The following is a 27804-nucleotide window of genomic DNA, read 5'->3' as shown; positions in this document are numbered from 1 at the left end:
ACCCCTTCAGTAAACACCGTAAGAAAAAAAAAAAAAAAACGAAGCAAAAAACAACGCTTTATTACCATACCGCCGAACAAAAAGTGGAATAACACGCGATCAAAAAGACTGATATAAATATCCATGGTACCGCTGAAAACGTCATCTTGTCCCGCAAAAAACAAGCCGCCATACAGCATCATCAGCAAAAAAATAAAAAAGTTATAGTCCTGAGAATAAAAGCGATACCAAAATAATTATTTTTTCTATACTTTAGTTTTTATCGTATAAAAGCGCCAAAACATAAAAAAATGATATAAATGAGATATCGCTGTAATCGTGCTGAACCCAACGAATAAAACTGCTTTATCAATTTTACCAAACGCGGAACGGTATAAACGCCTCTCCCAAAAGAAATTCATGAATAGCAGGTTTTTGGTCATTCTGCCTCACAAAAATCGGAATAAAAAGCGATCAAAAACGGTCACGTGTCCGAAAATGTTACAAATAAAAACGTCAACTCGTCCCGCAAAAAACAATACCTCACATGACTCTGTGGAGCAAAATGTGGAAAAATTATAGGTCTCAAAATGTGGAGACGCAAAAACTTTTTTGCTATAAAAAGCGTCGCTGGTTTCACACTTGCGTTTTTGTCTGCAGCGTTTTTTGCACAAAAAAACGCATGCGTTTTTTCCCTATATTTAACATTGAAAACGCATGCGGTTTTTTTGTACGCGTTTGGTCGCGTTTTCAAACGCATGCGTTTTTTTTCTGCATGCGTTCATTTTCAGAAATACAACCTGCAGTATTTTCTTGCGTTTTTAAGCACATGCGTTTGTTTGCGTTAAAAACGCATGCATTTTTATCGAAAAAAAACAGAAAACACACTGAAAAGCCACCCACCACCATCAAGGTGATAAAGGGATCCAAACCCTAACTCTACCCCTAACCTCACCCCTAACCGTTTAATGAACATTTTCTGACAGTCATAGTGCCACGTATTTCAGTGCCACGTATTTCAGTGCCATGTATTTCAGTGCCACGTGTTTCAGTGCCACGTATTTCAGTGCCACGTATCACGTATTTCAGTGCCACATATTTTAGTACCACGTATTTCAGTGCCACGTATTTCAGTGCCACGTATTTCAGTGCCACGTATTTAAGTGCCACGTATCACATATTTCAGTGCCACGTATTTCAGTGCCACGTATTTCAGTGCCACGTATTTCAGTGCCACGTATTTCAGTGCCACGTATTTAAGTGCCACGTATCACATATTTCAGTGCCACATATTTCAGTGCCACGTATTTCAGTGCCACGTATTTAAGTGCCACGTATCACATATTTCAGTGCCACATATTTCAGTGCCACGTATTTCAGTGCCACGTATTTCAGTGCCACGTATTTCAGTGCCACGTATTTCAGTTACGTTTAGGGTTAGGGTTAGGGGTAGGGTTAGGGTTAGGGTTAGGGCTAGGGTTGGAGGTAAAGTTAGGGTTGGGGCTAAAGTTAGGGTTGGGGCTAAAGTTAGGGTTAGGGTTTGGATTACATTTACGTTTGGATTAGGGTTGGGATTAGAATTATGGGTGTGTCAGGGCTAGGGGTGTGGTTAGGGTTACCGTTGGGATTAGGGTTAGGGGTGTGTTTGGGTTAGGGTTTCAGGTAGAATTGGGGAGTTTCCACTGTCCAGGCACATCAGGGGCTCTCCAAGCGCGACATGGCGTCCAATCTCAATTCCAGCCAATTCTGCGTTGAAAAAGTAAAACAGTGCTCCTTCCCTTCCAAGCTCTCCCGTGCGCCCAAAAAGGGGTTTACCCCAACATATGTGTTATCAGCGTACTCGGGACAAATTGAACAACAACTTCTGGGGTCCAAGTTCTCTTGTTATCCTTAGGAAAATAAAAATTTGGGGGGCTAAAAATCATTTTTGTGGGAAAAAAAAGATGTTTTATTTTCACGGCTCTGCGTTATAAACTGTAGTGAAGCACTTGGGGGTTCAAAGTTCTCACAACACATCTAGATAAGTTCCTTGGGAGGTCTAGTTTCCAATATGGGGTCACTTGTGGGGGGTTTGTACTGTTTGGGTACATCAGGGGCTCTGCAAATGCAACGTGACGGCTGCTGACCAATCCATTTAAGTCTGCATTCCAAATGGCGCTCCTTCCCTTCCGAGCTCTGTCATGCGCCCAAACAGTGGTTCCCCCCCACATATGGGGTATCAGCGTACTCAGGACAAATTGGACAACAACTTTTGGGGTCTAATTTATCCTGTTACCCTTGTGAAAATACAAAACTGGGGGCTAAAAAATCATTTTTGTGAAAAAAAAAAAAGAATTTTTATTTTCACGGCTTTGCGCTATAAACTTTAGTGAAACACTTGGGGGTTCAAAGTTCTCAAATCACATCTAGATAAGTTCCTTAGGGGGTCTACTTTCCAAAATGGTGTCACTTGTAGGGAGTTTCAATGTTTAGGCACATCAGGGGCTCTCCAAACGCAACATGGCATCCCATCTCAATTCCAGTCAATTTTGCATTGAAAAGTCAAATGGCGCTCCTTCCCTTCCAAGCTCTGCCATGCACCCAAACAATGGTTTACACCCACATATGGGGTATCAGCGTACTCAGGACAAATTGGCCAACATTTTTTGGGGTCCAATTTCTTCTCTTACCCTTGGGAAAATAAAAAATTGGGGGCAAAAAGATAATTTTTGTGAAAAAATATGATTTTTTATTTTTACGGCTCTGCATTATAAACTTCTGTGAAGCACTTGGTGGGTCAAAGTGCTCACCACACATCTAGATAAGTTCCTTAGGGGGTCTACTTTCCAAAATGGTGTCACTTGTAGGGAGTTTCAATGTTTAGGCACATCAGGGGCTCTCCAAACGCAACATGGCGTCCCATCTCAATTCCAGTCAATTTTGCATTGAAAAGTCAAATGGCGCTCCTTCCCTTCCAAGCTCTGCCATGCGCCCAAACAATGGTTTACACCCACATATGGGGTATCAGCGTACTCAGGACAAATTGCACAACATTTTTTGGGGTCCAATTTCTTCTCTTACCCTTGGTAAAATAAAACAAATTGGAGCTGAAATAAATTTTGTGTGAAAAAAAGTTAAATGTTCATTTTTATTTAAACATTCCAAAAATTCCTGTGAAACACCTGAAGGGTTAATAAACTTCTTGAATGTGGTTTTGAGCACCTTGAGGGGTGCAGTTTTTAGAATGGTGTCACACTTGAGTATTTTCTATCATATAGACCCCTCAAAATGACTTCAAATGAGATGTGGTCCCTAAAAAAAAATGGTGTTGTAAAAATGAGAAATTGCTGGTCAACTTTTAACCCTTATAACTCCGTCACAAAAAAAAAATTTTGGTTCCAAAATTGTACTGATATAAAGTAGACATGTGGGAAATGTTACTTATTAAGTATTTTGCGTGACATATGTCTGTGATTTAAGGGCATAAAAATTCAAAGTTGGAAAATTGCAAAATTTTCAAAATTTTCGCCAAGTTTCCATTTTTTTCACAAATAAACGCAAGTTATATCGAATAAATTTTACCACTAACATGAAGTACAATATGTCACGAGAAAACAATGTCAGAATCGCCAAGATCCGTCAAAGCGTTCCAGAGTTATAGCCTCATAAAGGGACAGTGGTCAGAATTGTAAAAATTGGCCCGGTCATTAACGTGCAAACCACCCTTGGGGGTGAAGGGGTTAAGTGTGATCAGGTGCTGAACCTAGAGTCACCAACTCTTATATAGTCAAGCAAATAAGGCAGCACACTGCAGCGCTGAAACATGCAAACATGAAACACGAAAATTGAACTGCATTACTGCACTAGAAATATGAAAAATGAGAGCGTTAAGCGCATAAAAATGGCCAATTTTATGTGTACCTGGTAGCCACTTTACGGCATCTCTCTTATACCAGGTCCTACGCTGTAGCTTCCAGGTACACATAAAATTGGCCATTTTGGCCTGGGATTCAGAGGTCTGCTACAAAGCTTCAGTGTCTGCTAGTCAGCAGAGTAGCCCAGCCACCCACTGCCTGTTTACCTAAGTACTATTTTTAACAGCATCTGGCTCAGGAAATCCTTTGGGGCCTAGTAGAATTTGGTGCTACTCAGCAGCGTACCCCACACATGAAGCAAGCTACACCGCCTGTTTACCTAAGTACTATTTCGTAACGGCATCTAGCCCAGGAAATCCTTTTGGGCCAAGAAGCAATTTCTGCTACTCAGCAGAGTACCCCACCCATGAAGCAAGCTACACCACCTTCTTTCTTTCTCAATCTAACCCCTCGGCTCTGGGGTGTCCACTCTCCCTCCAGCTCTCTCCATCTCACAGGTGGACTACCGCGTGTTTTCACACTGTGGCAAATCTTTTGGGCCCAGGCATAAGAAGTCGTCGAGGTAATGGATAATATGTGCCGCCTTTCAAACGTCCATGACGACACATTCGAGGAAGCAACTAAACGCCTCAAATAGTGAGCAGGATATGGAGCACCCCATGGGCAAACAGCGATCTATGTAGTATGCTCCTTCACAGAAGCAGCCCAATGGGAGGACACTGTTCGGAGGCACAGGTAGTAACCGGAACGCCCTCTCAATGTCTGTTTTGGCCATTAGGGTGCCCTTCCCAACTTCTTGACCCACCTGATTGCCTCGTCAAAGGAGGTACAGTACATAGTACTGTACTTGGTTCCGCGTCGATGTTGTCATTTACTGACCTGCTCCTTGGATATGACAAATGGTGGATTAGTCTGAATGTATTGGGTTCATTTTTTGGCACAACTCCCAACGGGGGTACCACTACGTCTTCTAAGGAAAGTGTTCTGAATGGACCCGCCGCCATTCTACCTAAAGATATTTATTTTATTTTTTTTTGTCAAGACTTCTGGGTGTTGGTAGAGTGAGTTTAGATTTTTACTCCAGCTTTTCTTAACTTTAGAAGGGCATGACATGCCTATATCTGTGTCTCCTCCTCCTTTTACTCCACCTCTTTTCTTTTCGCATGACTATGTGTAGTTGTGACTTTTCCATGTGTTTGTTGTGTCTTCTGAGCAGTTTGTCAGCTTTTGGACACCTTTTAAGGTGTTTTCTATGTGTTTTCCATGTGTTTGTATGTGTTTGTGTTTGCCTGCCATTGGTTTCAATGGGGTTTGACGGTGTTTGTCGAACAGTTTGGCGAATATCTCCCTGTTCGATGAACCGAACCTGAACACTAGGGAGGTGGCTCATCTCTACTGATGACGTCACATTACATCATTCTTATCTATGGGAATAACAGATGGACAGAAATGGAGAGTTGAGGACTCTGGAAATATCTATAGTGAAATTTATGAATTTGTCTCTCCATAACCAGGATTACACAGTAATGAAGAAGACCTCTAGTGAACACTGTCAGGACCCTGTGTCTGAGGGATGGAGAAGACCCCTGAGCCCTTTCACGGGGCCTCCACCTCACCTGATACATGAGGACATCAATGACCAGAAGATCCTAGAACTCACCTACAAGATGACTGAGCTGCTGACTGGAGAGGTGACACGGCTGGGAATGCTGGGACATTATACAGTAACACTGTGAAGGTTTCAGGGGATGATGGTGTCATTGTGTGTGTCAGGTTCCTATAAGGTGTCAGGATGTCGCCGTCTATTTGTCCATGGAGGAGTGGGAGTATTTAGCAGGACACAAAGATGTGTACAAGGAAGTCATGATGGAGGTTCCCCAGCCCCTCACATCACCAGGTAATAGACAGGACTAAATACATACGGTCTTTAATTATCTGTATGTAAATAATGAATTCAGTCCCTGTATGTGTTTCCTCCAGTTCTATCCAGTAGGAGGACAACACCAGAGAGATGTCCCCGTCCTCTTCTTCCACAGGACTGTAAACAAGAAGATCCCAATGTTCCTCAGGATCATCAGGTAGATGGAGAGAAGGTGTTATGAGATCTCCCCTATGATGAGTAGACTGATGTGAAGGTCTTGTGCTCAGTCTTGTTTTATTCACCAGTATTATATGTTTTATACTTGTGTAATGAGAACGGTGCAGATGGCAGGCAGGGCTGCCACCAGGAATTTCGGTGTCCCATACTGGCAAAACCTTCGGGCCCACTTTGGACTCTGCCCAGGCTACACCCCCCCCCCAGCTCCGCCTCCAACTCTCGAACCTTCCACAGTCCCACTGCCCACTCATAGAAAAACTCTGCATCTGTATCTGTATAATGCATCCCATAGTCAAATATAGTTGAATAATGCATCCCCTTAACAGTATAATGCACCTCTGTAGTACTATAGTGCACCTCATAGTATAATGCACCCCCATAGTAGTATAATGCACCCCCATAGTGGTATAATGCACCCCCATTGTGGTATAATGCACCCCCATAGTAGTATAATGCACCCCCCATAGTAGTACAATGCACCTCCATAGTAGTATAATGCACCTCATAGTATAATGCCCTCCCATAGTGCTATGATGCACTTCATAGTATGATGCAGCCCCATAATAGTATAATGCACCCCCATAGTAGTATAATGCAGCGTCATATTGCAGCTTTACAAAAAAAAAAATTATCCTGACCTGGTTGAAGTCCAGCGGTGTCCTCCACCTGATACATCTGAGGCGTGTACCGTCATATGTGAGTGTCATTATACGCCGGCAATGTGCCCTCTGACATCAGCTGCCAGCTTGTCATCTCCCACAAGGCAACAGATTTTAACTTGCCATGCGTCTGACAATGCATGATCAATTGAGCCACTGGGGCCCGTAGAGGAGAGGCGGCCTGCTGCGGGCCCCCTCTGCTCGCCAGGCCCTATTCGCCAGTAAGGGCTGTAATGCCCTGATGGCGGAACTGATGGCAGGATTAGAGCTGATCATAGATGTGACTATCTTTTCTATTCATCTGTCTGTGACGTTTACAATATTTGTTTCAGGGTGAAGATCTAACCCACATTAATACTACAGAGACATATGTGAGGGATGATGAGTGGTGTAAAGAGGAGATTCCAACATACAACTACCCAGGTAAGTAGTATCCACTAAATGCAGAGAAGTCACAGATTCTTCTCAGTCACCGGCTATGGCTGCTTTATCGGTTGTATAGCCCGGTTTTATCACAATCGGGTGTTCACCATTTTGCCTCTAGACCTCAACATTCTCCTCCATCCAAACTTTGAGACATCAGCTCTAAACTGTTATAAAAAATGTATTTGTCTAATATTTCTTCTTGAAACTGATGTGACATCTACCATTGGTCCTTATAATAGTTTAGCTTGAAAGAGCCACTGAGCCCCATACTCTAATTACCCCAGAGAGGTTTCACCACTAGTTACTCATTTATTACTGACTAGATGGTGGCCCGATTCTAACGCATTGGGTATTCTAGAATATGTATGTAGTTTATATATGAAGTTTTCAGAATAATGCAATTTATACACAGGATTCAGCCGACCGGCCGCAACCAATTAGCGAAGCGTGGTTCAAATTCCGCAGCAATTCGCGGGCCGACTGCGCCTGTCGCTGATTGGTCACGCCCAGCCGCAAACAATCAGTGAAGCCAGGGCCGGCTCCAGGTTTTTGAGGGCCCCTGGTGAAAGAAGTCTAAGTGGAGCCCCCTCTTTAACACATACCACGATTCATGATGCACAGATACAGCAGAGAAATATAGCAAAGACAAGTAGCGTACAACACAGCCCACATAGTATATAACACAGCCCACGTAGTATATAACACAGCCCACGTAGTATATAGCACAGCCCATGTAGTATATAGCACAGCCCACGTAGTATATAGCACAGCCCACGTAGTATATAGCACAGCCCACGTAGTATATAGCACAGCCACGTAGTATATAGCACAGTCACGTAGTATATAGCACAGCCACGTAGTATATAGCACAGCCACGTAGTATATAGCACAGCCCATGTAGTATATAACACAATGATGAAGTATATTTCCCAGCCACGTAATATATACCACAGCTACGTATATAGCACAGCCCATATAGTATATAACATAGCCCACGTAGTATATAGCAATGTGGGCACCATATCACTGTTAAAAAAAGAATTAAAATAAAAAATAGTTATATTATCACCTTCCGTTGGCCCCCGGATCCAGGCGAGGCCTTTACCGATGCTCCTCGTGACGCTCCGGTCCTAAGAGTGCATTGCGGTCTCGCAAGATGATTATGTAGCGGTCTCGCGAGACCGCTACGTCATCACCTCGCGAGACCGCAATGCATGGACCGGTCACCGGAGCGTCCCGAGGAGTGTGAAAGGAGCCGGAATGTGAGTATATAATGATTTTTTATTTTTTTTATTATTTTTAACATTAGATCTTTTTACTATTGATGCTGCATAGGCAGCATCAATAGTAAAAAGTTGGTCACACAGGGTTAATAGCAGCGTTAACGGAGTGCGTTACACTGCGGCACTGTGTGAGCACTGACTGGAGGGGAGTATGGAGTCGGCACTGACGGCTGGGGAGTAGGGAGGGACTAATTCTCGGCCGGACTGTGCCCATCTCTGATCAGCGATGCGGGATTTACTGGACAGACAGACGGAAGTGACCCTTAGACAATTATATATATAGATGAAGACTGTTGAGTTTGATCATTTAAGTAGATGTGTTATTATCTTAGGTCACAGTTTTTGACTACAGTAGTAACTGCTTAAATCTTCTGACTTAACCACTTCCCGCAGTCCTTTTTTGTTCCTAATCAGGACCCAATTTTTCGAACCTGATGTGTGTCACTTTGTAGTGATAACTTTGGAATTCTTCACAAAGGATAATAGGAAACAAATGGACCTTACAAATTATTTTCCAACTTCCCTTGAATCTGACAGTACCCTATATACAATTGTACACTACTGTCTGGGCACATGGCAGGGTTAAGAAGCTATTTGACTGCAGATCTTGCAGAAATAGATTGCAGATACAATGCATTGGGGGGCTCTGTTCGTGGTCACCTGGCAGCTCAAAAGATGGCCACCATGAACAGACTTGGCGCTATCTACTCCATTTTACAGATCCCAGGGATTGCCTTGTTCACTTACTTTAACCCTTCTACTTGGGTCTGATCTTAGACAGAGACCCCTAGGCTTTGGCCATGGTGTTACCTTCTGTTATGTGATGCGAGATGTAGCAAGAATAGTCAGGTAACCGGGTCAGTACCAGGAGAGCAGAGAAAATACAAAATCAGAAGACACAAGAGTAGTCAGTAAGCGAGCCGAGGTCACAACAGGAAACAAACAAGCCGGGATAGGAGCACAGAGGAATTAACCAGAGGAGAAGGCTGTATCTGACAGCTCCCAGCAATATGCTTCCAGCTTTAGGAGGGTGTGGTGCTTTCCATCTGGCTGGAGCAGGGAGCTGGACAACACATATCCATACTGCCAGACTGAAAGGTACTGCAAATCCCAGGCACCCTAATCTCAGTGGCGTTGCAGAGTCTGCGTCGCCCAGAGCTTCTGGTTTCGATGTCTCCTCCATTTACCAGTGCCGCCTGTAGAATGAATAAGGTCATGCCTGGTAACAGAACCAAACATCACAGGAGCAGATCCCAGAGGAGATAGGACATACCATATGCAGAAGCCCTAATATGAGAAAATGGCAGAAAACCAGAGCAGTAGAAATCCCCATAAATTGACTTCATTTTGGAAATTCTAACCCTCAGGGGATTAATGTATTGTAGTAGTGACTATGTTCACCCCAGAGCCATTTTCCAGAAATTAGCACGCAGTGGATGTTGGAGAGTGAAAATTGCAAATATGCCATTTTATTACCCAACACACAGTGCCCAGATTGTGCTCCAGGAGACACACACATTGTAAATTAAGTGGGTTCTTATCACTATAGTAATACCAAATACATTATTATTTCTCAGTCGCCCATGACGACACTACCAGAGAGAGGGAATCCGCCCTTCAGGGACAGGAAACCTACAGGATAAAAAGGGCGGTACCTCTCTCCTGCCTCAGTTTTGTTTCCTGTCCCTGACAGGGGAACCCTCAGGTCGGTACCTGTGATCCGGAGCCGACCAGTGGAGGTATGACGGCGGGGAGGCCTCTGTCACCGCTGGTACGGTGTCCGATGCCGCCGCTTCTGGGTCCGATGGGGCTGCAGAGCGTGCGGAGGGGAGCGCGGCTGCCTCCCCGGATTGGGGTAGGGGCTTCAGGGACCCGGTGTGCCTCGGCAGAGAGGCCTGGTCCGGAACGACGGCCTGGTGTGTGAGAGCACCAAGATGGCCGCCGCACCGGATATAGACGCTGTCTACTTCCGGGTCCCGGGGAGCGCGCATGCACACTGGGGACCAGCGCTTCCCTACAACGCAGCCTGGAGGAGGGGTGATCGGCGCACTATTTAAAACACAGCTGTAAGAGCGCCCTTTGCTGCATGCAGTCCCAATATGGCGGACAGCGATCAGCAGCTCCAGCCGGCGCAGCCCTTACAGCCACCGCCGCAGCAACAGCAGCGACACCACCAGTGCAAGTCGGGCGAGACAAAGAGAAGGACCTCTGCAGGCACCCGAAGTACCCGCTCCAGGAGCCATTCCACGCCGCAGAGTAAAGCCTCCAATATGTCCAGCCAGCCGACACCTTCTACTTCGGGTCTCATACAAGATCCCGTACCTCCTCCAGAACTGGTACCTGTAGCTGCGCAAGATGGGTGAGTGATCTTCGTGAAAGTTCACCAAATAATTAGGGTCCCCTTTTCCGTTTATTTTTTAGGCAAGAAAAAAAACGGAGAAAACTAAACATAGAGACTGTCCCTTATGTGGAGAACCCCTGTTACAGAACTGGGATAAGAAACTATGCGGTTCCTGTATAGGACAAATCCTTTGTGAAGAAACACCTAGTTTTGCCTCTGAATTATGTTCAGTAATAAGATCAGAGGTAGAAACAGCGTTCAAATCCCTTAAAGGGGAGGGGGTTAAGGAGAGAACACCTGTCCCCCTTTCTCACTCCGATCCTTCTAGTTCTGATGAGGATATATCAGACAGGAAAGTTTCCTCTTCCTCCTCAGACTCTGAGAGTGGAGGCCGTCACTGCTTCCCCTTAGATGAAATAGATGCCCTTGTAAAGACTGTAAGATCTACAATGGGTGTCCTAGACCCACGTCCTGACAAAACGGTACAGGACGTTCTGTTTGGCGGTCTGGGCCAGAAAAAACGTAGAGTTTTCCCACTTAACGAAAACGTACAGGCCCTAATTAAAAAGGAGTGGGAGAAGCTGGAAAGAAAAAATTCATCTGTACCCTCCCTTAAAAGGAAATATCCTTTTGCGGAAGATGATTCTACATCATGGAATAAAGCCCCTAAACTTGACGTGGCAGTAGCTAAAGCGTCAAAGAAATTTGCACTGCCCTTTGAGGACATGGAAACGCTAAAAGACCCCCTTGATAAAAGAGCCGACACCTTCCTAAAAGGGGCCTGGGAGTCAGCAGGGGGATGTTTAAGACCCGCCATAGCGGCCGCATGTACTTCCAGGTCTCTAATGATTTGGATAGACAATCTGGAGAAACAGTTAAGAGATGGAGTATCTAGGCAAAAAGTAATCGAATCAATTCCCATGATTAGGGGCGCGGCAGCCTTCTTGGCTGACTCTTCGGCGGACTCCATCAAACTCACTTCAAAATCGGCAGCCCTGTCCAATGCAGCTCGTAGAAGGCTATGGCTGAAAAACTGGCCAGGCGATCTACAGACAAAACAAAAACTCTGTTCAATCCCATGTGAGGGAAAATTTCTGTTTGGAGAAACCCTAGATGACATTCTACAAAAAGCAGGGGATAAGAAGAAGGGATTCCCTAACCTGGCCGTGCCTTATGTTAGGTGGCCCTTTCGGAACAGGAAATTTTTCCGCAGTCGCCCCCCTAGAGAACAGAACAGGTGGGAGGATGGGAGAAATAGAGACAGGGGCTTCCTCTTTGGCAATTCCCCAAGAAATAAAAAAAACCCTAAGTGACACCTCCCCCAGGGTGGGAGGGAGACGGTCTCAATACCTTCCGGCCTGGGAAAAAATCTCTTCCAGTACTTGGATTTTAAACTTAATAAAAATGTGACTTCAAATAAACTTTACCACCCTTCCTCCCCAACACTATGTGGTCACTCCATTGAAACCCTCATGGCGGCAACAACAGGCCTTGGAACTAGAGATCTCAAAACTCATAACCAAAGATGTGATCCGAGAAGTTCCCTTACTGGAAAGGGGGAAAGGATTCTTTTCTCCACTTTTTTTTATTCCAAAGCAGGACGGTTCCTTCCGCACAATAATAAATCTGTGGAGATTAAACAGTTATGTAAAGAATCAAACATTCAAAATGGAATCGATAAAATCAACAATAAAAAACCTGTTTCCAAATTGTTTCATGGTAGTGTTGGATCTCAGCGACGCGTACTATCACGTCCCCATCCACAAAAACTCACAGAAATACCTCAGACTAGCAGTAGTCATGGAGGGAGTAGTGAAAGAATACCAGTACAAGGCCCTCCCGTTTGGCATTTCAGTAGCGCCCCGTGTTTTTACCAAGGTGGTAGCAGAAATGATGGCCCACATAAGGGAGGAAGATGTTATTATAATACCATACCTAGACGACTTCCTAATTGTCAGCAACTCAGCCCAACACTGTCGCCAACAGTGCAGCAGAGTAATAAAAACTCTAACGGAATTAGGTTGGCTCCTAAATCTCCAGAAGTCAAAACTGGAACCGACCATGGTGCAAGAGTTTCTGGGCCTAACTCTGGACTCGGTTTTACAGGAATGTCGCCTTCCAGACCAGAAGAAACAAAAAATATTAGGCATTGTGTCCGGAGCTCGCTCAAACCCTCATATGACCTTGAGAGGAGCGATGTCACTGCTGGGGTCCCTTTCTGCTTGTCTCCCGGCAGTACAGTGGGCTCAGATCCACACGAGAGACCTCCAGTGGGATGTCCTGAAAAATCAGGTTACACTGAGGGGACACCTAGAAGGTCGCATGACTCTAAGTTCAGACACTATTCGTTCCCTAGACTGGTGGCTAGATTCCAACAATCTATCAAAGGGGGTTCCGTGGGTGATAGATGCACATCGAGTAGTTACCACGGATGCCAGTCCCACGGGGTGGGGAGCTCACCTGGGAAACAGTGTTACTCAGGGGGTATGGACAGATCAAGAATACCAGGTATCCTCAAATGAAAAAGAACTTTGTGCAGTGAGCCATGCTTTGTCAATTTTTCTTCCAAAACTATGGGGACATCATGTCCGGGTTTTTTCGGACAATCAAGTAGTAGTGGCCTACCTGAACCACCAGGGGGGGACCAGATCCCAAGCACTGATGAAAACTACTTCCCAAATCTTCACCTTAGCCGAACATCACTTCCTATCCCTCTCGGCGTTACACATAAGGGGCGTAGTGAACAAAAAGGCAGACTTCCTAAGCCGTACCCAGCTGAAACAGGGGGAATGGGCTCTGAACCAAAAGGTCTTCGATCAGATCACAAAAATCTGGGGGGTCCCAGTAATAGACCTCTTTGCCAGTATAGAGAACAGAAAAGTAAAAGAGTTTTGCTCTCTAAACCACAGAGGGAACCCCCGAGCACTGGATGCATTCTCGATTCCCTGGACTCACGGTCTGACATACGCCTTTCCCCCTCATATTCTTATACTGGCAGTGCTGCGGAAGATAAGACAGGACAGGGCGAGAATCATCCTAATAGCCCCCTTCTGGCCCAAAAGGGCCTGGTTTTCCTGGCTGAGAATCCTATCGGTCACAGATCCCTGGGTCCTTCCGGATCTTCCGGACCTCTTATCACAGGGGCCGGTGTTCCACCCTCAGTCGGCAAATCTACACTTGACAGCGTGGAACTTGAGAGGTCACTGCTAAGGGCAAGGGGATTCTCAGATAATTTAGTCTCCACGCTATTAAAAAGTAGGAAGACAATAACAACTAAAATATATGGTAAAACTTGGAAAAAGTTTCTGTCCACCTCCGGGGTAAAACTACAAGATGGGGTTCCAGTAGTCAAAATATTAGAGTTCCTACAGAAAGGCTTGGATATGGGCCTGTCGGTGAGCACCTTAAAGGTGCAAGTAGCGGTCTTAGGGGCGTTGTACAATGATAGTATTGCCACTAACCCATGGGTAGCAAGATTCATTAAAGCCGCTGTACGTTTTAGACCAATAAAAATCAGAAGTCCTCCATCTTGGGACTTAAATTTAGTACTTTCAGCTCTGACAGAACCCCCGTTTGAACCCATAGATTCAATACCATTTAAAATCTTATCCCTCAAGACGGCCCTCCTTACAGCCCTAACATCTGCCCGTAGAATTAGTGACCTCCAGGCTCTATCTGCGAACCCTCCCTTCACACAAATCATGGAGGATAGGGTAGTATTGAGAACAGACCCTGCTTATCTACCCAAAGTTGCTTCCAATTTCCATAGATCCCAGGAAATAATCCTTCCTTCCTTCTGCCCAAACCCGAAAAATCAAAAAGAGGAAAAATTCCACACCTTAGATGTGAGAAGATGCCTAACACACTACCTAGAATCCTCTCGTCAGTGTAGGAAGGAAGGCTCTCTTTTTGTCTGCTTTCAGGGACCTAGGAAAGGACTCAAAGCCTCCAAAAGTACTATAGCTCGTTGAGTTACTGATGCGATAGCCCTGGCATACTCGTCCACGGGAAACACAGTTCCTGAAGGACTCAAGGCACACTCTACAAGGGCTATGGTGACCTCCTGGGCCGAAAGGTCGGAGGTACCAATAGATAAAATCTGTAAAGCGGCCACCTGGTCAACACCTTCAACCTTCTTTAGGCACTATCGCTTAGACTTAGCCTCTTCGTCGGACTTAACCTTCGGAAGAAGGGTCTTGCAGGCTGTGGTCCCCCCCTAAAGCAATAATCTCTGCAATTCTCTCTGGTAGTGCTGTCATGGGCGACTGAGAATAGTGAAGTTACTTACCGATAACGGTATTTCTCAGAGCCCATGACAGCACCTGCTTATTATCCCCCTTATCACATGTGCGGTGAGCACCTTATTATACGAAGTGTGTGTTTGATTTAGACACGGTGTAATCTTCATAAGTATTTTGCTAAAAATATGTGTATTTCTTGTTGTCACTAACCTGGAGGACCTCTGATGCTCTGTAAACTAAACTGAGGCAGGAGAGAGGTACCGCCCTTTTTATCCTGTAGGTTTCCTGTCCCTGAAGGGCGGATTCCCTCTCTCTGGTAGTGCTGTCATGGGCTCTGAGAAATACCGTTATCGGTAAGTAACTACACTATTACTATCATTGTTCATTTTTATAGCGCCATTTATTCCATTGGGCTTTTACACGTGCTTTATACATCGATGCTAAATGTGGTTTGGGCACACTGCAAGGTTCAGAAGCGACGGGAAAATTTGACTTTGGGAGAGCGGATATTCCTGGATTGGTGTATGGAAGCGATGGTGCTTTTCAAGAGCCTTTGAGCCACTTGTAATGTAGAAACCTGTTTTTCACTGACAGATGATGGACCTGAGTGGGGACTTGTTTTTTTGGGAGATGAGTAGAAGGTTTATTGGTATAATTTTCCTCAACATAACATTGTTTGGTGACTTTTTACTCTATATTTCGGAGGCAGAATGGACAAACAGTTGAACACCACACTCTACTGGTTCATCCTATGAGGTTTTCTATTAGACTGTGAGCTATCATTGTCTTAGGCCGGTTTCACATTTGCGGTTGTGTCTGCAGCGTTTCCTCCGCAAATATCCACATGCGTTGTTTATTCCTATATTTAAAATTAGGGACGCATGCGTCTGCGATCGGTTGATTTTTGCCGCATGTGACGACGCATGCGTCGTTTCGTCGTCTGTGGTTTGGCGTGGTAAACGCTACATGTAGTAATTTTAGAGGCGTCAATTTGCCGCCTAGAAACGTATGCGGTCGATTGCGGAAGGAATGCGCCAAAAAAACTCTTTGCTGTCTATGTGAACGCATGCGTTCACAAGCACATACGTTTGCTTGCGTTTGTGAACGCATGCGTTGTTTCCCAGGAAAACATGTCTAGACACGGATTAGCCACCCCCCACATACAAAGGTGATAAATGGAGGGAGTGGACATTTGCAGGTCACTACTCAGCAGACAGAGAACCAGACGAGACGCCGGCTACAACCTTGGAGGAAAACAAGACACTGAACAATGTGAGTATATCCTAGCCAATGCCTATATTTTCTATTTTCTGTCTCTACATATCCTAATTTCTGCCATTTCTTTCTTTCTGCATGCATCAGAATGTCATCTTCTTCTGATGAAGATCAAACGCCTGGGCCTGCACAAGCGGAAAATGTCAGCGAAGTGAGTATTCACCTCCTCAGATTGGTAAGTATTCACTGTCACATCAACACATATGACAATTTTTTTGTATGTTTTTTTAGAGCACTTCTTCCACTGCGGCAGAGGCTGAGCAGGAGGAGCGGGGTCACCGTCGGGTGGCACAGCGGCAGCGTGTACGTATATGTGTCTGGCTGTTTATTGTATCCTCACTTTACAATTCTTGAATCTTCATTTCTTTACTTTTCTCTTTCTTTACATTTTTCTTCTGGAATCCTTTTTTTTTTTTTTTTTTTTACTTTCAATATTCAAGCCATTTCTCTGCTTCTGTATTCTTTCTTCCTTATGTCTCCAACATTAATGTCCTTTTTATTTTTAGGTTCCAGAACGGGATGAGGACCTCATAGACAATGACCACCTCATCTCCCTGGTCCATGAGCGAGTCCCGTTGTGGGACACCCGGATTCCGCAGCACTCAGACAACGTGACGATCTGGCGGCTATGGAATGAGGTGGCCATAGCGATGTGGGATGGCTGGGACAACGCCCCGACTCTGGTCCGAACTGCATTTGGCAAGTATTGCAATGCAGTGTGAAGCAGCAGAGACCTTGGCCGTGCTCACACAACTGTGTGTGATGAGAGAAACTCCTGAGAGTTTCTCTCATCAGACACAGTTGTGTGAGCACGGCCAAAAGACCATTGTCTAACCATTATGTTTTGTTTTTTCAACAGTGGGCAGAATCAAAACAAGTTGGCGTTCGATGAAGGACTGCTTCAACAAGGACCTGCGTCAAGAGAGCCGGCTGCCTAGTGGTTCTGGAGCAAGGATTAGAAAATACAAATATCACCGCATCCTTGCATTTTTGAGACCGGTCCTTCCCAGATAACGGAAGTATATTTTTGGTGAAAAAAAAGGTGTTTTGTATTGCACTAGGCTGCCATCGCATTAGCATTTTTTGGTCACTATTTTACATCAGTATTTGTAAGCCAAAACCAGGGGTGGGTTTTAAAATGCAGAAGTGGTGCATATGTTTCTATTATACTTTCCCTCACATTGTTCCACTCCTGGTTTTGGCTTACCAATAGTGATGTAAAATACTGAGCCTACAAAACAGATCTATACTCATCAACTCAGGTGTCAGAAATATTGAATTCATGATGTACAAATAAATGCCTCATGGAATCATTATTTCTGACACATGTCCTGGTGAGTATAGATATGCCTTGTATGACCTCAATCGTCCCTTCATATTTTACATCAGTATTTGTTATCCAAAACCAGGAGTGGGTGATAAATGCAGAAGTGGTGCATCTGTTTCGATTATACTTTTCTTCGGACTGTTGTACTCCTGGTTTTGGCTTCCAAAGTCTGATGTAAAACTGTGACCAAATACTGCTAGTGTGACCTCAGCCTTAATCTGTATGTTTATATTCCACAGGAGTTGGCGTTTTGTAAATGTTTGGTATTATTTTTTTTTCTTATTTTTTCACAGCACATGGAGCAGCACTGTTGGCCCAGGTTCTGGAGCGGTCCTTCATCAGACAGCCATGGACCCGTCCCAGCCACCCTCCAGCGCTGCAGCAAGTGGGCCTGCCACACTAACTGGAGACCAGGAAGCTGGTCCGTCAGGTGTTCCCCTTCCCCAGTCCTCTGTTTCTAGCCAATTTTTTATGGGCTCCTCCCGGCAGCGGCAGAGGGCCGCGGACAGGTCACTCATGCCCGAGTTTTTGCACTTGAGCTCGGTTTTTCACGAGGGACTCAAGGCGATGGGTGACCGACTGGATACTGCGATTAGCCATATGAGTACACGTATCTAGGAGGTTACCACAGCCCTTGCCCAAGTGAAAGCCGACCTCCAGAGGCCAGCACATCATTTTTTTAATCAAATTGAACAGGGCATTTCGGAACAAGAACACCTTACTCCCGATCTCCAGATTAATGTTATGCAGGCCTGCAATGTTGCTTACGTGCAGGCTATGCAGCAGAGTCGATATTTTCAGCAGACAGTGGGGGCATTTCCACCTGTGCCCACACTGTCACGCTTTACCTCAATGCCGACCTCTGTTGCATACCACTGCACGGCCACCTCCATTCCAAGCACTGCCGGACACCACTATAGCACCACCACCATGCCGAGTGCTGTTGGACAGCCCACCGCCACCACCATGACAACTGCTCCTGCTTGGACCTCCTCCACTGCCACCACCATGCGGTAGCCGCAGGACCATTACCATGCAGCAGCTGCCGGACCCTGGCCTGGCCTTCCCCGCCACCACAACAATGCCGCTGCCGGACCCTGGCCTGGCCTTCCCCGCCACCACAACAATGCCGTTGCCGGACCCTGGCATGGCGTTACCCGCCACCACAACAATGCCGTTGCCGGACCCTGGCCTGGCGTTCCCCGCCACCACAACAATGCCGCTGCAACGGCACACGGACCTTGACAGGTCGGCCACCACGGCCAGGCCGATACCAGTAAGACCAACGAGGCTCCACGGACCGCAGCGCCGATCCTAGAAAGGGAAAGGCAAAAAAAAAAAGATAGCTATCCCTCCCCCCTCACCTCCCAATGTGTCTGTAATGTCTGATTTGTCTCACCCTTCCAGTGTGTCTCTGCCGTCTCATGTGTCTAGCCCAATCCCCGAATTTCCAGACCCCAGTAATTTTATTGCACCTTCTCCAGCCACCCCTGCGTCATCCACAGTTAGCCAGCCCTCATAGCTCCACACCCCCCATTTCCGTCAATCAACCCCAAGCAGGCGCAGTTAATTTTTGGGGGGTTTTGTTAAAATAAATAATCATGTTTTTTGCTCCCAATAAGGTTTGGTTAATTGTGTATTTCGCCGCCGGCAACACACACCGTGCGCCAAATAAAAAAAATGTGCCGCACACTATTTTTTTGCCACCTCCTAGCTCCACTAGTTAGTTAGTACAACAGTGGAGCTTTGTGTTTGTTTGGAATAGAGATATGAGGTGGCCCAAAAAAATAATACTTGTATTTTCTCCATAATCTCTTCTTTCTGTTTACTCTGTGACTTTGTGTCGCAGACTGAAGAGAAAATGGTGGTAAAACACAGCAGAATACACAGCAGAACTATACTCAACAGGTCATGTGTTGAAAAAATCATTCGTTATTACACCTGACCTGGTGAGTAGAGAAATGCCTTGTATTACCTCCATTTTATCTTCTGTGTACATAAAATCTATTTCAAACAAAGTGAAGGGACGATGGAGGTTATACAAGGCATATCTATACTCACCACGACATGTGTCAGAAATAGTGAATTCATGAGGCATTTATTTGTGCATCATGAATTTTATTATTTCTGACACCTGACTTGATGAGTATAGATCTGTTTTGTAGGCTGTCGTCACACTGTCAGTATTTGCTCAGTATTTTACATTACTATTGGTAAGCCGAAACCAGGAGTGGAACAATGTGAGGAAAAGTATAATAGAAACATATGCACCACTTCTGCATTTATCACCCACTCCTGGTTTTGGCTTACAAATACTGATGTAAAGTACTGAACAAATACTGCTAATGTGACGGCACCAAACAGCCATCGTCTCTTCAGGCTGCGTCAAATAGATACTGGTGAACCGAGTCAGGACGCTATGACGTCAACAACCTAAGGCCAAAAAAACAAAGTGGTTTGTATAGGAAATACATAGGAGACATGGTCAAGATAATAAAACAAGTATTTTATTAACAACTAACATTAGTAACATTTAAATCATAACTGGTACAGACCCAAAGCCAACAGGACCTTTTACACAATATTGTCCTGCCATGCCACACGTCCAATCTCAGAATCAAAAAAGTCAGCAAATTGGTCCCGCATGTGGCCAACTTCAACAGTTGACCGCAGCGGGTGATGCCAGTAATCAGGCAAAGGGTTTGCAACTTGTTCATCAAGTTCAATGGTGAGTCGCTCCTTAGCCAGAATGTAATTGTGGAGAACCACACAGGCTTTGACCACCTCATCCACTGTCTCCATTTTTAGATTTATGGCTGTTGCAAGAATGCGCCATTTTGAGACCATAATCCCAAAGGCCCACTCTACTGTTCTGCGGGCCCTGGTTAGTCTGTAGTTATAGATCCGTTTTGTGTGGTTCAAGTCTCGACTTGAATATGGCTTCAGTAGATTTTCACTCATATGAAAGGCCTCATCCCCAACCATAACAAATGGCATCGGTGGACCTTGAGTGTTGGAGAGAGGTCGTGGCTGTGGAAAATTAAAATTTTTGCCATAAACACGTTGGCCCATATCCGAGTTTTTGAAAGTCTGGGAATCGTTGCCACGGCCAAAAGCACCCATGTCCATGGCGATGAAGGGACAGTCCGCATCAGCTATTGCCATGAGAACTACTGAAAAATATTTTTTATAGTTGAAGAACTCTGATCCCGTTCTGGCTGGTTTGATAATCCAGATGTGCTTTCCATCCACCGCACCCAAACAGTTGGGGAAATCACTCGCAGTCCAGAATTTATCAGCAATTCCCATCCACATATCCTCGGTGGGTATGGGTATAAATTCTTCACGGAGAATGTTCCACAAAGCCCGGCAGGTGTACAAAACTATTCCGGACAGGGTGGAAATTCCAAGCCAGTACTGGAAGTGGAGCGATGACAAGCTCTCTCCGGTTGCCAGAAATCTGTAATAAAATAAAGAAAAAATAAATTACAATCAATTCTATTTATGGTGTTATTCTGCTAAAGACATAAAGAAAAATACAAAGAATACATGTCAGACCAACAATAATTATGATTGGCATTTGTTTAGAATTATTACGTACCTTAAGGTAACCAGGAGATGTTCCTCTGCTGGAATCGCTCTACGGAGCTGGGTGTCCTGTCTCCGGATGACTCCTTGAACACGAGCAAGCAACTCCAAAAAAGAGTCTTGCGACATCCTGGTATATTCCAGGAATTTGTCCGGGTTGGCATTAAGCTTGCCATACAGTGCGTGATATGCTCCACGGCTCTCCCGGAGTTCTATAATGGGGTGTTGCCAAAAACACCTACGCCGTGTCCTTCTGTCTTTCACGGTTTCGGTGTTGCTCCCAAGCAAACGCACACGCAAGAAAAAGCTTGATGCTTAGATCCAGGTTAAAGTAAAAGCTATCCATGCAAAGATCCATCATGACACAGGATACAGTAGCACACTGGTAAGATTTCAGCAATCCTAGGGTCTATATATAGATATGTAGCAATGAAAAAGAAGAAAATGAGGGCACTCACCAATCTTTCACGTTCTTAGTCCTTTATTGCAACACGATCCAGTTAAAACACATGGCCGGGGAAGAGAGAGAGCCGAAGCCCGTGTGAGCAGGCGAGAGACGACAGCTGTTTCGCGCTGTGCTTTGCGCTTCTACAGGTCATTACAGGTGACCTGTAGAAGCGCAAAGCACAGCGCGAAACAGCTGTCGTCTCTCGCCTGCTCACACGGGCTTCGGCTCTCTCTCTTCCCCGGCCATGTGTTTTAACTGGATCGTGTTGCAATAAAGGACTAAGAACGTGAAAGATTGGTGAGTGCCCTCATTTTCTTCTTTTTCATTGCTACATATTTATGGACACATTTTCATTGAGGTGCACCACCAAGTCACCACTGTATGGTTTGTCCATCCGAAGTCTGCACAAATGCACCTTGACTAGAGCCTATGAGAAGTCGTTAAGACACAGGCAGTGCCGCTCTTCTCCTTTTTTCTTTTGATTTTGGACATTTTGCCACTATATATAGATATCCCATAATACATGCCCTCTGTAGTCCCATTGGCAGTGTCTGGTTATCTAGATTTTTCTCCTGTAAAATTTTCCATGCACACAAAAAAATGCAAGCACATGAAAAGCATGGAAACGCAGCGTTTTTAAACCGCATGCGTTCCCGCATGCGCCTAAAAACCGCTGCGTTTGTACGCACTTCTATGCGTTTTTTCCTGTACTTGCGTTTGCGGATTAAACGCTGCGGATTCTAACGCAAATGTGAAACTATCCTTAGTGAATAATTACGTATTCAACATAACTTGTCATGTACAAATGTTAAAATATGTAAAATTCAAGGATTTCTTTATGAAAACTAATTGGTTTTATTTTTAACAGATGACTACACCAGGCGATCAGAGGGGCAGCTGACATCTTCAGTTTTTAAATCAGATAATCTTGAGATCCCACAGGATACAATTGAAGTGAATGCCATTACTCCAGGTATACCATCATCCCTTCACAGCAAAGATCTATCGTCTGATCTTTTGAAACAGGTCCTGTCTTCTGATTCATTACCGACTACTAAGGAAAATCAAAGTCACAAAATAAGCATTAAAAAACAAATTGGTCCCGAAGTAAAGAAGCCATTTTCACTTTTAGAATATGGAAATCATATTCCCCTCAAAGAATCTTTTCTTAAGCATCAAAAAATTCAAACAGCAGAGAATAGATTTTCTTGTTCCAAGTGTGGGAGATGTTTTAACCAGAAGTGGAATCTTGTTACACACCAAAGAACACACACAGGGGAGAAGCCTTTTTCATGTGCAGAATGTGGTAAATATTTTACACACAAATCAAATTTTGTTGAGCACCAGAGAACTCACACAGGTGAGCAGTCTTTTTCATGTTCAGAATGTGGGAAATGTTTTAATCAGAAAGCGCATCTTGATACCCACCAGAGATTACACACAGGAGAAAAGCCTTTTTCCTGTTCAGAATGTGGGAAATGTTTTAACCATAAATCAAATTTGGTTAAGCACCAGAGAACTCACACAGGTGAGAAGCCTTTTTCATGTTCAGAATGTGGGAAACATTTTAATCAGAAAGCACATCTTGATAGCCACCAGAGAATCCACACAGGGGAGAAGCCTTTTTCATGTTCAGAATGTGGTAAATATTTTACACACAAATCAAATTTTGTTGATCACCAGAGAACTCACACAGGTGAGCAGTCTTTTTCATGTTCAGAATGTGGGAAATGTTTTAATCAGAAAGCGCATCTTGATACCCACCAGAGATTACACACAGGAGAAAAGCCTTTTTCCTGTTCAGAATGTGGGAAATGTTTTAACAACAAATCAAATTTGGTTAAGCACCAGAGAACTCACACAGGTGTGAAGCCCTTTTCCTGTTCAGAATGTGGGAAATGTTTTAACCACAAATCAAATTTGGTTAAGCACCAGAGAACTCACACAGGTGTGAAGCCTTTTTCATGTTCAGAATGTGGGAAACATTTTAATCAGAAAGCACATCTTGATAGCCACCAGAGAATCCACACAGAGGAGAAGCCTTTTTCATGTTCAGAATGTGGGAAATATTTTAACCGCAAATCAAATTTGGTTCAGCACCAGAGAATCCACACAGGGGAGAAGCCTTTTTCCTGTTCAGAATGTGGGAAATGTTTTAACTGGAAAGCGCATCTTGATAGCCACCAGAGAATCCACACAGGGGAGAAGCCTTTTTCATGTTCAGAATGTGGGAAATATTTTAACCAGAAATCAGATTTGGTTAAGCACCAGAGAACTCACACAGGTGAGAAGCTTTTTTCATGTTCAGAATGTGGGAAATGTTTTAATCAGAAAGCGAATCTTGATAGCCACCAGAGAATCCACACAGGGGAGAAGCCTTTTTCCTGCTCAGAATGTGGGAAATGTTTTAACCTGAAAGCGCATCTTGATAGCCACCAGAGAATTCACACAGGGGAGAAGCCCTTTTCCTGTTCAGAATGTGGGAAATGTTTTAACTGGAAAGCGCATCTTGATAGCCACCAGAGAATCCACACAGGGGAGAAGCCTTTTTCCTGCTCAGAATGTGGGAAATGTTTTAACCTGAAAGCGCATCTTGATAGCCACCAGAGAATTCACACAGGGGAGAAGCCTTTTTCCTGTTCAGAATGTGGGAAATATTGTAATCGGAAATCAGAACTTGTTAGACACCAAAGAATTCACACAGCGGAGAAGCCTTTTCCTGTTCCTAATGTGGGAAATGTTTTACATGTTTATTAAAGAGTTGAATTCCATCAGAGAAGTTGCACAGGGGAGAAGCCTTCTTCATGTTCAGAATGTTGGAAATATTTAACCAAAAATTGTAACTTCTTAAAACAGTTGTCTTACTATTAGGACAACACCTTGTCATTCCTTATGTTATGTTATGGAAAAAGGCTACCCTAGGCATGTTTTGGAAACAGCTTATCAGGGTGCAACTAATAAAAGTAGACAACAGCTACTACACAAGCATGACATCTCACGGGAAAGAACAAAGGATGTGATCAGGATCATAGGGACCTATGATCATCAACATCATAAAGTGAGGGAAATTATATATAGACACTCGGACATCCTTAAAATGGATCCGGACCTCAGGGATCTGTTAGGTCCTCACCCAGATATCACCTATAGAAGAGGAAAGTCACTAAAAGATGTATTGGTTCATAGCCACTACAGTAGACCAAGAGGTGGGGGCACGTGGCTTGATTAAAATCCCTGTGGCTTCTTTCGTTGTGGAGACTGTCAGATGTGTAAAAGGATGAAACCCAATAAGGCCTTTGTGAGATTCTCCACAGGAAAGGTCTTCTATCAGAGGGATTTTTCTAACTGCAGGTCCTCAGGGGTGGTATACATGGCCACCTGTCCCTGTTCAAAAGACTATATTGGCAAAACTAAGAGGGAGCTTCGTAGGAGGGTAGGTGAACATATGGGGGACATCAGAAATAACAGGGAAACCACTCTAGCGAGACACATGAGACTTCAACATCTGGGCGATATGATGAATGTCAGATTTATGGCCATTGAGGTTGTAAAACCCAACCCTAGAGGGGGTAATATGGATAAAAAGAATCTTACAGAGAGAATGTGAATGGACCTTTAGAATGGACGCAATGACCTCTAAGGGTCTGAATGGACAATTGTCCTTTACATAAAGCCTCCACGATACAGGAAACAAGCAAAGTGATTGCTTTTTCTGGTCATTAAAGTGTTCCCCATTTCCTGTTAGTTGGGAGGGACTTGATGTATATCTCCATGAAGAAATTCTGGCTATGCTTTTACTCTAAAATTCATCCTTTGTTAGGGTGATTCATAGATTAGTATGATAAATATAACATACAATAGAAATCCTCTGACTTATGGGTCTTCTATGTTAAAGAAACGGGCTAATCTTATATATGTTGTACTCCTACCGTTAGATCATGGGTAAGAGATAGGGACACGTATAAGTATGATCTTTTTGACATTAAGTGGTATTCAGAATGGTACATTTCAAAAGAATAAGATATGCATATCTATATCATAAGCGACGACAATTTACATTCACCGTTATGCTGCCGGCAGGCACTGGATGGCTAACATTTGCGATGCACAACCAGGAGTCTGCGCAGAAGCATCTAGTTGGTGTTTATCGGGTGGAACGCAATCGATGCGTCCAATCTAGACGCAAGCGCAATAGGCACACACCAGCATCGAAAGGGTAGGTGTGTTTTGGAAGGAGCATGCGCAATACACGGTTGGGTAACGCGAGATCATGGGTGCGTCCCATGGTGATTCTTTGCGGCATGCTGTATCTACGAAAGGTCGCAGAGGCGGACCTCTGGCTGAACCGGAAATGAGATGGACATAGAGCCCGGGCGGCCTTTTTAAATCAGAGATGGTGTATCACAGTTCATAGCTATCTGACACCATCGGAACACATGTTCTTAAATCGGACCTCCTGATGAGCCGGAGAGGTTAAACGCGTTGAGGCGGTACTTTGGAAAGGCGGTCGGCATGCTTTGGCTGGATGAGAACTTTATTAATTTGTATCCGGATGTATACTCACCAGTATACTTACCTATATTTATGACAGCATATGTGCAGCACATCATATAGGGGCATTAACCACACAATTGAGTACATATTGAGGTCTCAAATCTGAAGGGCATAAAGCCCCATTAGAATGTGGAATGAGAGCCAGCGTGCCGCATTGATCGAATTACCGCCCTAAACCTTTCTACATGTTCTCCATTGTTTTTATGGCATGGTGTGGGGATTAGGATTCCTTAGACATAGGATTGTTCTGTGTATAGTGGTCAGGGGTACCCTCAGTTATATAATTGGGTAGAGGGACCCCAGACATCCAATAGGGTTCATCAGGGACCCTAGGGCCAGCCGTCGTGGAGTGGGGGCACCACAACGTTCCCCCTAGGGCTCCAACCCCTGCAGACAGGCAGGTACCAGTTTAGGTATTAGTGTAGGAACACCTATCCCTATACCAGTTTGTTCACGGTGTGTTTTGTTTACATGGTATTACCACAGGGTTGGTGGTATTTTAATAGTTTATAAATAAAAGTGGTTTTATGGAGTATTATATGATTTAGTACATTAATGATTACCCTGGTTTAATATTAACTATTCAACAAGATATTTGTCATTCCTTATGTTTGGCCTCATTAAAACAAAAATACTCATACACCGCTCCCTTGCCAGCGCCAATTCAGCGGTGTCAGGATTCATGAGAGGTTGTTACAGTACACAAGCCCTGCGCCCAATCGGTGCCGGCTTCACTGTTCCTGCCTTCGGAAGTATTGAACATAAACAGGAAACCAGAGCTGCGACTGCTCTCTACTTCCTCCTATTGTTTGATATTGAAGTTGGGGACAGTGACATCAGCGCTGATTGGCTGCAGGGCTCACATGACGAGACAAACTCACATGAGCTTCATGAACGCAAGTGCTGACACTGCTGGAACTGCATCAGCATGGAAGGTTTGAATAATTATTTTTATTTTAACAGGATCAAACATAAGGCTTGAGAAGGGATTGTCCCAGTAGAGAACAACCCTTTTACACATAAAAATTTTTTAAAAAATCCCACTCAGCGAGAAGTCATTATAATACCTAGAGTGTACAATGGAGAAAATATATACAATGGGGAAAATAATTATTGGATACTATACCGATTTTTGCAAGTTTTTCCAGCTACAAAGAATGAAGTCTGTAATTTTTTTTTTTTTTTGTATGTACACTTCAACTGTAAGAGACAGAATCTAAAAATAAAAGCCAGGAAATAACATTGTGTGATTTTTGCATAATTAAATTGCATTTTATTGCATTTTATTGAATGAAATAACGTATTTTTCGTACTATAAGACGCACCAGACCATAAGACTCACCTAGGTTTTAAAGGAGGAAATTAGGGAAATAAAAGCTGAAGCAAAAAAATGTGGTAAATTTTGTACTTAATATTTCCTATCCTGGTATATGGTCCTCTCATCCACATCCTGATATAGATTGTCATGATAATGTGAATATGCCATGTTTGAGTCTGCCCAGCTTTATAAGACACAGGGTGCGGGCTATTCCGACCTCCCCCCAGGGCCGCCATCAGGGCATTATTACCCTTACTGGTGTAAGGGGCCCGGGAGCTGGTGGGGCCCGCGGTCAGAATTTTCATAAACCAGAGCGGTGAGCGTGAGTCATTGACAGACAGCTGGGAGGGGGAGAGGCAGCCAGTGCTGAGCAACAGGTGGGCGGGACTTTCCAGCATCCAATCCCAGCTGAG

At 44.4% G+C, this 27804-nt stretch overlaps 1 protein-coding gene across 2 annotated transcripts in view; it reads left to right on the top strand.

Annotated features, from left to right (window-relative positions):
- The window catches only part of LOC143766496 (uncharacterized), a 54359-nt gene extending 27052 nt beyond the window's left edge, over nucleotides 1-27307 (top strand). Inside the window, exons 3-8 of one of the 2 annotated variants that reach the window (XM_077254224.1) lie at nucleotides 5348-5524; nucleotides 5607-5730; nucleotides 5814-5911; nucleotides 6923-7013; nucleotides 22388-23998; nucleotides 24164-27307. In XM_077254224.1, the coding sequence (XP_077110339.1) occupies nucleotides 5348-5524; nucleotides 5607-5730; nucleotides 5814-5911; nucleotides 6923-7013; nucleotides 22388-23998; nucleotides 24164-24165 (2103 nt within the window). In that variant the 3' untranslated portion in view covers nucleotides 24166-27307. Of the gene's footprint in view, nucleotides 1-5347; nucleotides 5525-5606; nucleotides 5731-5813; nucleotides 5912-6922; nucleotides 7014-22387 lie in introns of both variants that reach the window. The other variant, XM_077254223.1, reaches the window with a different exon arrangement.
- The last annotated feature ends 497 nt before the right edge of the window (nucleotides 27308-27804 follow it).

The sequence above is a fragment of the Ranitomeya variabilis genome, chromosome 4 (assembly GCF_051348905.1).
Source record: "Ranitomeya variabilis isolate aRanVar5 chromosome 4, aRanVar5.hap1, whole genome shotgun sequence".
Lineage (NCBI taxonomy): Eukaryota > Metazoa > Chordata > Amphibia > Anura > Dendrobatidae > Ranitomeya > Ranitomeya variabilis.
Note: the sequence above shows the minus strand (reverse complement) of the source record. Positions and strands in the feature narration are given on the sequence as shown.